The sequence below is a fragment of the Cervus elaphus genome, chromosome 20 (assembly GCF_910594005.1).
Source record: "Cervus elaphus chromosome 20, mCerEla1.1, whole genome shotgun sequence".
Taxonomy (NCBI): domain Eukaryota; kingdom Metazoa; phylum Chordata; class Mammalia; order Artiodactyla; family Cervidae; genus Cervus; species Cervus elaphus.
The window spans coordinates 120,175,572-120,188,117 of NC_057834.1; the positions used below are offsets into that span (position 1 = coordinate 120,175,572).

The window sequence follows — 12,546 nt, forward strand, 5'->3', positions numbered from 1 at the left end:
ATGGCGGCGCCCGAGGCCTGGCGCGCCCGGAGTTGCTGGTTCTGTGAGGTAGCGGCAGCAACGACCATGGAGGCCACGTCCCGGGAGGCGGCGCCAGCGAAGAGCTCGGCCTCGGGCCCCAGCGCTCCCCCCGCCCTGTTCGAGCTGTGCGGGCGGGCGGTGAGCGCCCATATGGGGGTTCTGGAAAGCGGGGTGTGGGGTAAGTCGCGGGATGAGGGGCTACCACTGGCAACGAACGGAGGCGGCCCAGCGGCCGGGGGGCGCGGGGGGCGAGGCCAGGAGGCCTGGGGCAAGGCCCAGCTCTGGGCACTGGAAGTCAGACCTTCGGGTCGGAGCAAGAATTCTGTGACTGGCAGGACTGGCCAGAGTAAAGACGGAGACCAAACTGGCAGGTGAACCCGCACCGCGGCCTGGCTGGGGGGCTCGGGGGGCGAGGCCAGGAGGCCCAGTCTGGGGTGAAGCGGGCAGAGCCCGGGCGACAAGAGGCAGGACTGACTAGCCGGGCCTTGGTCACTGAAGTGACACTCGGACTGGGTCGGGCTGCAGAATCTCGGATGCCGAACGGACGGGAGGGATGGCGCTGCTATTTGGGGGCGGGGGCCGAGGCCTGGAGGCCCGGCCTAAGGCCAGGAGGCCAGGCCCGGGGCAACCTAACCAGACTGACGGCGCGCGGCCTCCGCTGTCTGCCTGACAGACCGTGGGGGCCGGGACTCTGGAGGCCAAGCCGCTGGGCGAGGGCAGCCAGCGGACTGGAGAGTGAGGGGATGGGGCTGCGGGAGAGGCCGAAAGGCTCGGGGCGCTGAGGCCGAAAGGCTCGGGGCGCCGAGGCCTTTCTGACGGCCCGGGGCTGGAGGGAGCGAACTGACTGACGGCCAGGGCGTCGGGTGCCAAACTGAGTGAGCGACTGACTGACGGGCAGGGCCCGGAGCGCCGGAGGCCGCTCGGATTGGCCGGAACGGCGAGGAAGGGCCAGAGAGCGGGTGAAGGGAGGCCCGGAGCGGGTCGGCTATCGACTGAGGCGCGAATGACGGACAGGCGGGAAGGGCCACGGAGGCCCCAGGCGCGGCGAGGGCCTGGGGAACCCGAACTGGGAGGGGGCGCGGCGCCGCTTGGAGGCCTGGGTCCGGGTGGAGTGAAAGAAGGCCCGGGGCCTGAGAGCGGCCGGGACCGCCAGGCCCGGCCTGGGTTGAGGGAGCCCAGGGTGAGTAGCAGAGGCGGGTGGCCGGGGGCACTGGGATGAGGGCCTGGGACGGTGAGTCAACTGTCTGGGGGGCCTGGCAGTACAGCGGCGGCGGGGCAAGCCGAGTAACGGAGGTGGGAGGCCTGCAGGCGGATGGGTGCGAGGAGGCCGGGCCTTGGGGTGGCTACTGCTGGTAGCATCCAGGCAGCTGAGGAGGAAAACGCGGGTGGACGACCTGGGCACCGATAGTGAGTGTGAAAGAGAGGAAAGTGAGAGCTCTGGGGTAGGCCTGCCTGCCTGGGCCGAGGAGGCCTTGGGCCTGACAGACTGCTGGTGCGAGGGGGTGGGGCCGGAGGCCTGGGCTGAAGTTGGGTGAGGAGATTTCAGGCCAGGCCAGGCCAGGCCAGGCCCAAGGCCCCGGGACGGGGGAGGGGATGGCAAGAGAGGAGGCCCTAGGCCCTGGCGGTGAGAGGGTCTACTGTAGGCCTCAGGGGGTGTGGTGGTGTCTTTGCCTGGAGGAAGGCCTGAGGAAGGCCTCCCGTAAGGTCAGGAGTCAGGGCTTGAGGTCCTGGGATAGGGGATTTGGATTACACCCTGAAGAGGCCGATGTGGAGAAAAGACCCTCAAGTTTGGGGAGCTGGACCTTCAGGAATAAGCCCCAAAGCTGTGGAGTGGTTAAGGAGGTTCAAGGATGTAGGAAGGCCTTTGGTGAAGTGGGGGTGGGGCACCCTTCCTAAAGAAGCCTAAATGTCTTGTCTGGTGAGGGAAGACTGTTAGCAGTCCTCAGGCCTGGTGAGGGGGAGGGGATTGTGGAGGCCCTGGACCAACAACTAAAAAGAATAGGGTCAGGCTGACGGGGGGGAATGGGAGAAAAGTCTCAGTGGAGCTGGGCAGGAGACTCAGAAAAGTCCTGGGGAATTTGGAAGAAGATACAGTGGATCTGGCTGTGTCAGCCCGGAGCTTCTAGAATGCTAAACCTGACTAAGAGGGACTAGGACTGAGGGTGAAGTTCCCAAGTTGGGACATCAAAGCATTAGAGATATGAGCTAGAAAGAAGCAAGAGACTCAGGTTCGATCTCTGGGTCGAGTAGATCCCGGAAATGGCAACCCACTCCAGTATTCTTTTTTTTTTTTTTTTTAAACATTTATTTTTATTTATTTGGCTGCATAGAGTCTTAGTTGTGGCATGTGGGATCTAGTTCCCCGACCAGGGACCGAACCCAGGCCCCCTATATCAGGAGTGCAGAGTCTTAGCCACTGGACCACCAGGGAGCTCCCTACTCCAGTATTCTTGTCTGGAAAATTCTGTGGACAGAGGACCCTGGTGGGCTACAGTCCATGGGGTTGCAGAGTCGGACACAACTGACATACACACACAGAAAGAAGCAAGGAAGAACCTGGCTTAAGAAGATGAGGGAAGGTAGAGAAGAGTTTGTGAATAATAGGGATGAGAATCTCTGTCTGTGAAAGGGGATGGCTATGCAGAGAGAAGCATATTGGAGGCACAGAGGAGGAAGAGCTCCCATGGGCCTTGCCCAGGTGGACAGTCACACAGAAACAGCTGAATCAAGTTAGGCCTCTTAGAAGGGTGAAGTAAGAGGCCTGCTAGCAGTGCTATTTTGGAGCAAGGTCTCAGTGTGGGCTAACAGCCAAGAAAGCCTTCCTGGAAGTAGTGCACTAGCATTTCTTTGTGTAGGGAGAGAGAAGGCGAAAATGAGTAGAGGCAGCAGGAAAGGATATAATGAGGAATAGGATATGGAACTTGCACTTTATCTTGAATGCAGTAGAAAGATTTCATTAGCATATTAGCATACAGAATTAATGCTTTTCTTCAGAGGGTACATTGAGTACCTACTATGTACAAAGAATTGTACTAAGCTGGATATCAGGATTCAGTTACTGCACAAGTAAGGATAAACGATCCTGGAATGTAAGTTTTAAAAGAATTTCCTTAGGTATCAAGATCTTAAAACTTTTTCTTGGCAGGACAGAGAAGCTTTTGACAGAACAGGAATAATAATAGCTAAAGTTTAGTGAAATTATGGCCAGGTACAGTCTTCAAGTCTGGTCTCTTCAAGTCTACAAGTATTGTCTTCTTTAATTTTCACAACCATCTTAAGAGGTAGTTGTTATTATCTTCATTTTAAAATTAAGGAAATTGAGGCTCAAAGACATTAATTTGTCCATGAATTCATAATTAACTAAGTGATGCAATCAGGATTTCATCCAGTTTTGTCCAACTCTAGAGACTATACCATTTAGCCACAATATTGTAATGCCGCTCAGATCTAGGGAAGTTAGCAGGAGCGAGTTTTGTTTTTAAGATATATTGAATTAAGAGTATAGAACCTAATTATTTCTATTCTTCATAGGAAAGTGCTAGTTCAGGGTACAATGGGAGCCCAAAGGATGGAAGTGGCCAGTCTGGAAGAGTGAGAAGGGAATTCAGGAAAGGCTTAGTAAAGGGCATGTGATACATGAAAGATGAGTAGTTGATATGCTGAAAATGGCAAGAACATTCCTGGTGGAGAGAACAGCATAACAAAGGCAGAAAGCAGGGAGGTAGATAAATGAAAAAAGGTAGTTTAGTATGACTGAAGTATAGGGGGCAAAGCAGGGAGCTGGAGAAGTTAGTAGGGCTCAGATTATAAAGGACTTTTTTTAATCACACATATTCAATAGGACCTTTTAAATGCAGAATGGTTCATTATGTTTGGGCAGATTATGCTTGGGCAGAAGTGAACTGCCAGCTCCTAAATGAGCCCATCTGCTTGCTTTGTGGGATTATCTCACCCTTGAAGATGTGCATGCCTCTGAAATTCCCACTGCGAACTAAGTGTCTGAAGATACGTGAACCAGAGTTTGAATTAGATTTAGGTTAGCTTCTAAAGGTTCTACTTGTCAAATGAGAAGTCTGTCTTTCTGTTTTCCTTTCCAACAGAATAAATAATGCTTGCAACCCTGGGAGAAAAAAGTAAATTTTGTGTTTGGTTTTTGTAGCCCTCCCAGGCCCAATACTTCAAAGCATCTTACCTCTGCTCAATATATATTACTTGGAGAGGATTGAGGAAACTGCCCTCAAGAAAGGTGAGTGTTTTTCTGTCTCTTTCTTAGTGATTTTAAGCAAGGCACCATAATGTTCTTCAGGTAAATATGACAGTTGATACCTGCATAGAACTTCATGCTTTTCAAAAAGTACCTTCACACCTATTTTCCTATCTAATTTCTCAATGTCCTGTGAAACACAAAACAAGTATCTGATCCCCATTATACTAATAAAAATGAAACCACAGGCACACCACAATTAAGAGCAAAGCCAGGTAGAACACAGATCTTTTGTTTTGGGCTTCTTTTGGTCTTGCCTCATGGCTTGAGGGATCTTAGTTTCCCAACAAGAGGCCCTGGCAGTGAAAGCACCAAGTCCTAACCACTGGACTGCCAGGGAATTCCCGAGCCCAGATCTTTTGAAATTTTAGTTTTTCTGTTTTATCAAACTACCTCCTAAGCTCCTCATTGAATACATGTTAACAGCTATCATTCATCCTTGTCTCAAGCACTGTCTTAGGCTATCTGGAGAAACTTATTTAATATTTTCATCAATTCTGCAAAATCATTATTAACTGCATTTTGTAGATAATGAAACAGAGGTACAGAAAAATTAAGTAACTTGCTCAAGGTCACACAGCTAGACTATGGTTTGCTGATATTTAAACCCAAACAGTCTGTCTTTAGAGCCAGTGCTCTTTACCTGTCTGCCATATTGCTCCTGTGAACCTAGAAAAGGACATTAAAAGGCTGATGTACTTTAGTCATGGAGACCAAGGAGCAGCCAAGTAAATGGGATATTTCTCTCTACAGGCCTCTCCACTCAGGCCATTTGGCGACGATTATGGGATGAGCTGATGAAGACAAGGCCTTCCAGTTTGGAAGTAAGTTAAGGCACCAGGTAGAACTCTGGCCTGACTTTGCATGGTGAAAGCAGGAATAGCACACAGACACAAACTGGGTACTGGTAAAGTGCAGGGGCAGGCATGGAATGAATTTGAGAAGGGGGCTCCAATGGCTTGTCACAAAGCTCTTTCCTGTTTAACGTTTGTCACTGACTTGCTTGTTCACCATGTTTGCAGGTGACATAAAACAGGGAAAGATAGTGATCATGTTGGACGCAGAACCTGGATTCAGGTCTTGATAGCGCTGGAACAATGGTCAAACCTAACAGGATGAAATTGAACAGAATAAACTAACTCTTGAGTCTAAAAAATTCCAATTTCATGACCTCAGGGTAGTGGGTGGAGGGGTCTGGCTTAGCAGCAGCTAGTATTAAAAAGATTAAGGGGGTTTAGTCTACAGTGTGCTGAAGCCACTCATATAATGACTGTATCCTGAACTGTGTGAACTAATGTAACTATAATGTAGACTGAAGGACACAGGGGATGATAGACCTGCTTGACTCTGCAGTGGTCAGGCTATCCCTGGAGTATGGAGAAAGAAGTCAAAGCCACATCTTGTGAGTCACATTTGGAAGACTGGAGACGTTTTTCCTGAAAAAGAGAAGACTTGAGCAATATGAACTGTCTTGAAATATCTGAAAGAGGGATTAATAGGTTTGTTCTGGGTGGAAGCTAAAGGAAGATAAACTTTTGCTAAGCTGAATGTAGAATTTTTAAACTGTGAGCTTATTGGTGATGAAACAAGCTAATTCCAGAGGTAATAAGCTTCCCATCACTAAGTGTTTAATAGGGTCTAGATAACCATCTGACACAAGGGTATTATAAAAGAAATTCAGCATTGTTGGAGATGTTGGACAAGATGACTTTTAGGACTCCTCTTAGCCCTAAGATTCTATTATTCATTGGTTCAGATATAACTCACCAGAGCTCTCATCTCTGTTGCTGCTGCATAATCAGTTGACAGGACAGACTAAGTTCAATAAATATTTACTCCAGCTTACCACATACCATGTCTTATGCTAAATATTTTAAGTACAGACATAATCCCTAGTCTTGAGAAACTTATCAGTTTACTGGGGAAATCTACAAACAAATACATCATGTATGGCAGGGCAAGTCGTATGACTGAGTGTAGCAAGGAGGTGAAAGGAAAAGAGAACAAGAAAGTCTTTCTTAGGAAGTAATCATTTGAATTGGGCATTACATGGTGAATGAGGCCAGATGACAAGATAACAAGCTCTTATCAGGAACTGCAGATTTATTTTGTGAGTATACACTAGGTTCAGTAACATTCAGCTCCATATCCTTTAGCTTCCCACTTCCAGATCTAGATGCAGTCCCTGGAGTTCAGCACAGACACTAAGGCCCAGCGAAATTATCAGGCATTATGTACAGGATTTCGGCCTTAAGAGGAAGAGAAGTGGACACAAGAATGTTAGAAAATGGAAATAGCTTTCTGCAGTCTTTAAAGAAATATGATTCACTTTGTCACAGTGTTTCCCAAGTAGTATGGTTGGTTGACTAGGAAGTGATGGAGATTGTAATATCTTTGTCTTCGAGAAAGCTTTTTCCACCATTATCTCAAGCTTCCTGGAAAGAAATGTCTGTTTGTTAGCTGTTTCCTTGTCTCAGAGTATTTCAGAATATTTAGGAAGCCCCAGGCCTGATGGCCTCACAGTCACCTACACAAAGGTCTTAACTTGGAACATATCCATTCCAGAGGGTGTCTTCTTCCACTTCCCACTTTTGCATAACAGTAACCTTCACTTCATTCATAATCAACAGTTATTGAGTGACTGTACAGTTCCAGGCACTATGCTAGGTTCTAAGTATACAGTGGTGAGCAAGATAGACATAGCCCTATTGTAAAGCAATAATATTTCAAACTGTGTAGTACTAGTATATGTGTATATTAGGAGATCTGTAGAATAAAATAGATATTCTGGAAACAAAGCAATGAGGAAATAAAGGATTATTCAATAAATGATTCTCTAGTAACTGGTTAACCATTTGGAAAAAATAAAGTTAACAGTCTTGTTTGGCAGAAACCAACACAATTCTGTAAAGCAATTGTCCTTCAATTAAAAGATAAATTTAAAATGTAAAAAAAAAAGAGCTTCACTTTACAGTATACTCAATTTCTATATAAGATTACTTTGTAAAAAGTAAAAGCACAAAACAATTTTTAAAAATAAAGGTGACTGGTTATCTAGTCTCAGGGTAGAGAGTACTAGTAAATGGGTAGAACAACAACAACAACAAAAAATATATATAGACACATTTGGCCACATAAAATGCCAACACTATAAACACAATTTAGTGAAAGATTCTGCAGGCCAAGAATACTGGAGTGGGTTGCCATTTCCTTCTCCAGAGCATCTTCCCAACCCAGGGATGGAACCCAGGTCTTTGCAGGCAGATTCTTTATCGATCTGAGCCACCAGGGAAGCCCAAACACAATTTAAAAAGTGCATAAACTAGGAAATTATGAATGTTTTGCACCAATATTTGCAAAATAAAAGGAAACAGAGAATAAGACAAAGGCAAACAGTAAAATAAAATGGATAAAGATTTGGATAAGTCACAAAGTATACAAAAATTTCCAATAAAGTAAAAAAATGTTCAATTTCATTAGTAATAAAAAATGGGAAAGTAAAATTATACCTCTTTAAAAGATAATTCCAGGGGTGGGCAGACCTTATGTTTTAATATGTTGTTGGTGGGAGCAGAAATGCTACAACTTTCTTGGTGGGTAATCTGGTGATAACTGTCAAGAGTCTTTTAAAAAATGCTCAAATTCTTCAACTAAAATTATATTTTATGGTATATAAAAACTGAGATACTCATGATTTATTTCCAGATGTTCATTATAGCAAAGTTTAATATAAAAAGTTATAAACAATTTAAGTATTCGATAATTAGAAATTATTAAACAGTACATTTATATTTTCAAAATATTAATAAAGTCATTTTAGAAACAGTTAAGTACATAGTGGTACATAGTGGTAAAAATGTTTAATGACGTGGTAGTATAATCTTTTTTTTTTTTTTAAAGACCAGAATTTGAAACTGTTCAGAATTGTCTCAGTGTTACAAACACAAATACCTATGGCTTGTCACATATACACTCCAAAAAGTTTGTTTACACATGATTTTTTATTTGCTTCCATAAACTATTCCTGTTATCAGAAAAACAATGGACAGTATAGTTTGAGTATGGCTCTAAAAGTTTAATACAAGAAAATATTTAGCTCTCCCTGGTTTGTACACACATTTCTTCCTGACCAGTACCTGAGCTACCAGCCCATTGTGGATGGGCTAAGGATTAGTTGTGTTGGTAAGCAAATGCGACTTCACCTTTTTGATGATGTGTGACAGTGAGTTGCTATCTACTTATGCATTAATTCATCAAAAAGGACCCGTTGATAGTCGTCAGCTAATTTTACACATTTGATTTTCATAATTATATCATGTAGGTATAGTTATCTTCCTCAGTTTATAGATGATGAAACAAACAGGAAAAGTGATTTGCCTAAAGTTTCAGTCTATGAATGGCAGACCTATCCAGTTGTGGCAGCCTGGCTCTGGAGCACATGCTCCTAATCACTATGTCATGTTGCTTTCACTGGTTATCACAGGTCTGAGGTGTTCCAATTTCAAGTATTCTCTCCCATTGTCTTCATGAACCAATAAAATGTCTGAAAAACCCAAGTATTTAGTTATCTAAAGCTCATATTCCACATGCCTTATAGTTGGAAACTTACACCTTGATTTTCACATTTGTCCGTTATCTTAGACCCAGATCTCATAGTAACCCATCTACTTCACTTGTGAAGTTGAAGCCTTGCTAGGATTACCTGCAAGTTATCTTTCAAGACTGTGTGGGCCAGCAAATATGTGAAAAATGTGTTGAGTGAGGATGGATTGAAGGATTCAGGAATACCTTCTTTACTTCCATTAAGGCTAAGTAGAGATTTGGATGCCAGGTATTTTTTCCTGCTCCTCTCGTGCCCCCACACTGCTGCTAGAGGGGTCTTTCTTATTGCTGCCATCCAGTTAACTCAAACATGAAGTCAATCCTGATTATTACAGCACTCAGGCAACAACTCAAGCAAACGAAATGACACTTTTGCCCGAGAATAGGAGCCTAGCTCCTGACAAGAACCTCTTTTGAGGGTCAGTCAGGTAGGAGGAATGCATGGAGGTAGGGTAGAAGCCAAAAGAAGTGTCTTATTTTTAGATTTGAAGAACCTCAGGCCCCTACTACCTTTGCTTCAGGCTGAATAAGCACCCTGCTTAACAGGCTTTGCCTCCATTTCCATGGGAAGTCCATTTCCCATGTAGGGTAATTATCATTAACAGTAAAGTTACATTTTGTATTATAAACTGTAAAAGTTTATAAAGTGCTTTAATTTACATTTACACTGTCTCATTTGATCTCTACAACAAACCTGTGAAGGTGATATTATCCACATTTTACAAATGAAGAGGTTCGAAGAGGTTGAGTATGTGGCAGAGATGGCACTTTTGTCATCAGACTTTCTATGCACCTTAGGAGAGAATGGGGATTTAGAGAAGTATTTGCCTTTTGAGGTAGGCAGGGCCTTTTGAGGTCCTTTTGACCTACCTTTTGATTAGTAGTTTCTAATCTCTGATATATACATCAGAATCATCTGGGGGGAGATTTGAAAATAAAGATGCTTGGATCTTACCTCAGATGTAATCACCAAGTCTGGGTACATGGCATATGAATTTTGGAGAAAAAGTCCACAGTAAGTTTGATGTATTCCAAAGGTTAAAAATCACTTGTGTTCAGAGTTCTAAATGTATCAGAATAGCCTGGTGAAACCTCCTATCCATCTAGGTAATGCCTTGGAGAAAACTAAGACTTGGTCCCTCCTCTCCAGGAATTTCTAATCTGGTTGGGATGAGACATGATGTACACAGAGTGACACCACCATGAGACAGATTTACCATTGTCTAAAGACATGAATAGTCGAGTATGAGTTCCAAAAGAAGTAGGAGGTGGAGTAGAAAGGCGGCGCAGTCAGTGAGATCTACAACCTTAGGGAGAAATGAACAGCCTCAAAGAGCAAAATGTTGATAGGTCCTTTCAGGGAGTTTGTTTGACCAGGCAGTGGAGAGCATTTCTGGCAGATGTAGGAAGGGACAAAGGCAGGTTTGGGTCCGTGAGGTGACCAGTTTTGCCAAAGCAGAGCTTTCGTGAGCAGGTGAGAGAAACAGCTTCTCAGGTAGGCAGAGGCCATATTGTGGACAGCTGTCCCTGCCAGGCTTTTGAGGAACTTCAAATGTGCTGCTGCCCTGATCCCCTTGGCAGTGGGGTTCAATAGGGGTATTGAAGAATAGTATAATCAGAGTTATTTTTGAATACAAAGATTAACCCAGTGGACTTGTGCAAAAGTTTGGGAAGGGAAACAAGGAGAGCAATCAGGAAGCTAATGAAGTACCAGGTGTTAGGTAATAAGGGGCTGAACAAAGGTGGCAATGATAAGAATGAAAAGGTAGGATCAGATGCTAAAAACACATGTGAAATAACTTACAGAAGTACTTCACTTGAGAGACATTTTGGCAAAATTGTCTCTGGAACCAAATTTCGTGGTTTCAGGTTTTGTTTTTTGCTGCACCACACAGCTTGTGGAATTCTTACTTCCCAACCAGGGATTGAACCTGGGCCACTAGCAGTGAAAGCTGAGTCCTAACAACTAAACCGCCAAGGAATTCCCTCCTGGGTTTCAAATCTTAATCCTACCGCTTAATTATGTAACCACAGGCAATAACATTTATGTCTTTTCTTACCTGTAAATTGGATCTAACAGTAATATATACCTCAAAGATGTGATTAAATGAACTTGCATTTTATTTAGAACATTACCTGACTTAGTAAATAGCTAGCTATTGGAAGAAAGGAAACTGGATCCTATGGGTAGCACTTAGTATCACAGCTGTCTGGAATGTTCTCTGCTTTTCAGAGCGTGACCTGTTGGCGAGCCAAGTTTATGGAGGCCTTTTTTTCCCATGTTCTACGTGGGACCATTGATGTGTCTTCTGACAGGCGTCTTTGCGACCAGCGCTTCTCACCTCTCCTGCATAGCTCCCGCCACGTCCGGCAGCTCACCATCTGCAACATGCTGCAGGGTGCAACTGAGCTGGTGGCCGAGCCCAACCGCAGGGTTCTGGAGACCCTGGCCAGTTCCCTGCACACCCTTAAGTTCCGCCACTTGCTGTTCTCCGATGTGGCTGCTCAGCAGTCACTTCGGCAGCTGTTACATCAGCTTATTCACCATGGGGCTGTCAGCCAGGTGTCGCTGTACTCCTGGCCTGTGCCCGAGTCAGCCCTTTTCATTCTTATCCTAACCATGAGTGCTGGCTTCTGGCAGCCAGGCCCTGGTGGTCCGCCCTGCCGCCTCTGTGGAGAGGCCTCCCGAGGCCGGGCCCCATCCCGAGATGAAGGGTCCCTTTTGCTGGGCTCACGCCGGCCTCGCCGAGATGCTGCTGAGCGATGTGCTGCAGCTCTGATGGCCTCCCGGCGTAAGAGTGAAGCCAAGCAGACGGCCAGAGCTGCACCTGCCACTCGGGTAACACGCCGGAGCACACAGGAGAGCCTGACAGCAGGCGGCACAGACTCTAAGAGGGAGCCACTCCCTCCAGCCGCCTCCCATGAGGCTCCTGGCACCAGACGCCCACCCTCTGCTCCAGCCACCACCTCCTCTGCTTCTTCTTCCACATCCTCATCTAAACGGGCTCCAGCCAGCTCAGCCCCACAGCCTAAGCCCCTAAAGCGTTTTAAGCGAGCTGCAGGGAAGAAGGGTGCTCGCACCCGTCAGGGGTGTGGCGCAGAATCTGAAGACCTGTATGACTTTGTTTTCATTGTGGCGGGTGAGAAAGAGGATGGGGAAGAGATGGAGATTGGGGAAGTGGCTTGTGGAGCTTTGGATGGATCAGATCCCAGCTGCCTGGGACTTCCAGCACTGGAAGCCTCCCAACGATTCCGCAGCATTTCCACCTTGGAGCTTTTCACAGTTCCACTCTCCACAGAGGCGGCTCTGACACTGTGCCACCTGCTGAGCTCCTGGGTGTCTCTGGAGAGCCTCACACTCTCCTATAATGGTGAGTGCCCTGGAGGGCTGATATTTGGTCTCCCAGCAGCACCAGCTGTGCCCAACCCTGTCGGGGGCGGGGAGGAAGAGGGGCTATGATCAGGAAGCCAGAAGTGTGGCCCTACCCACCTCAGGGAGGAGACTTAGTGGCAGACTCAGTGCTACTATGGCTTGATCTAGTTGGAAGCAGGGGTTCCTGAGGAGCAGTGAGAATCTTAAGAGTCTACTTTAGATATAGTAGGCTGACCAAGGGCAGGTGGGAGAATATAATGCATATAGGCTCAAGGAGTGGGCTGAG

The 12,546-nt window shown here is 46.0% G+C and overlaps 1 protein-coding gene across 3 annotated transcripts in view; it reads left to right on the forward strand.

Moving 5' to 3' along the window:
- LRRC41 (leucine rich repeat containing 41) overlaps window positions 1-12,546 on the forward strand; it is an 18,282-nt gene continuing 5,736 nt past the window's right edge. Inside the window, exons 1-4 of one of the 3 annotated variants that reach the window (XM_043875620.1) lie at window positions 1-199; window positions 4,181-4,267; window positions 5,039-5,109; window positions 11,121-12,258. In XM_043875620.1, the coding sequence (XP_043731555.1) occupies window positions 1-199; window positions 4,181-4,267; window positions 5,039-5,109; window positions 11,121-12,258 (1,495 nt within the window). Of the gene's footprint in view, window positions 200-241; window positions 393-510; window positions 1,202-4,180; window positions 4,268-5,038; window positions 5,110-11,120; window positions 12,259-12,546 lie in introns of those variants that run through there. The other 2 variants (XM_043875622.1, XM_043875621.1) reach the window with 2 other exon arrangements.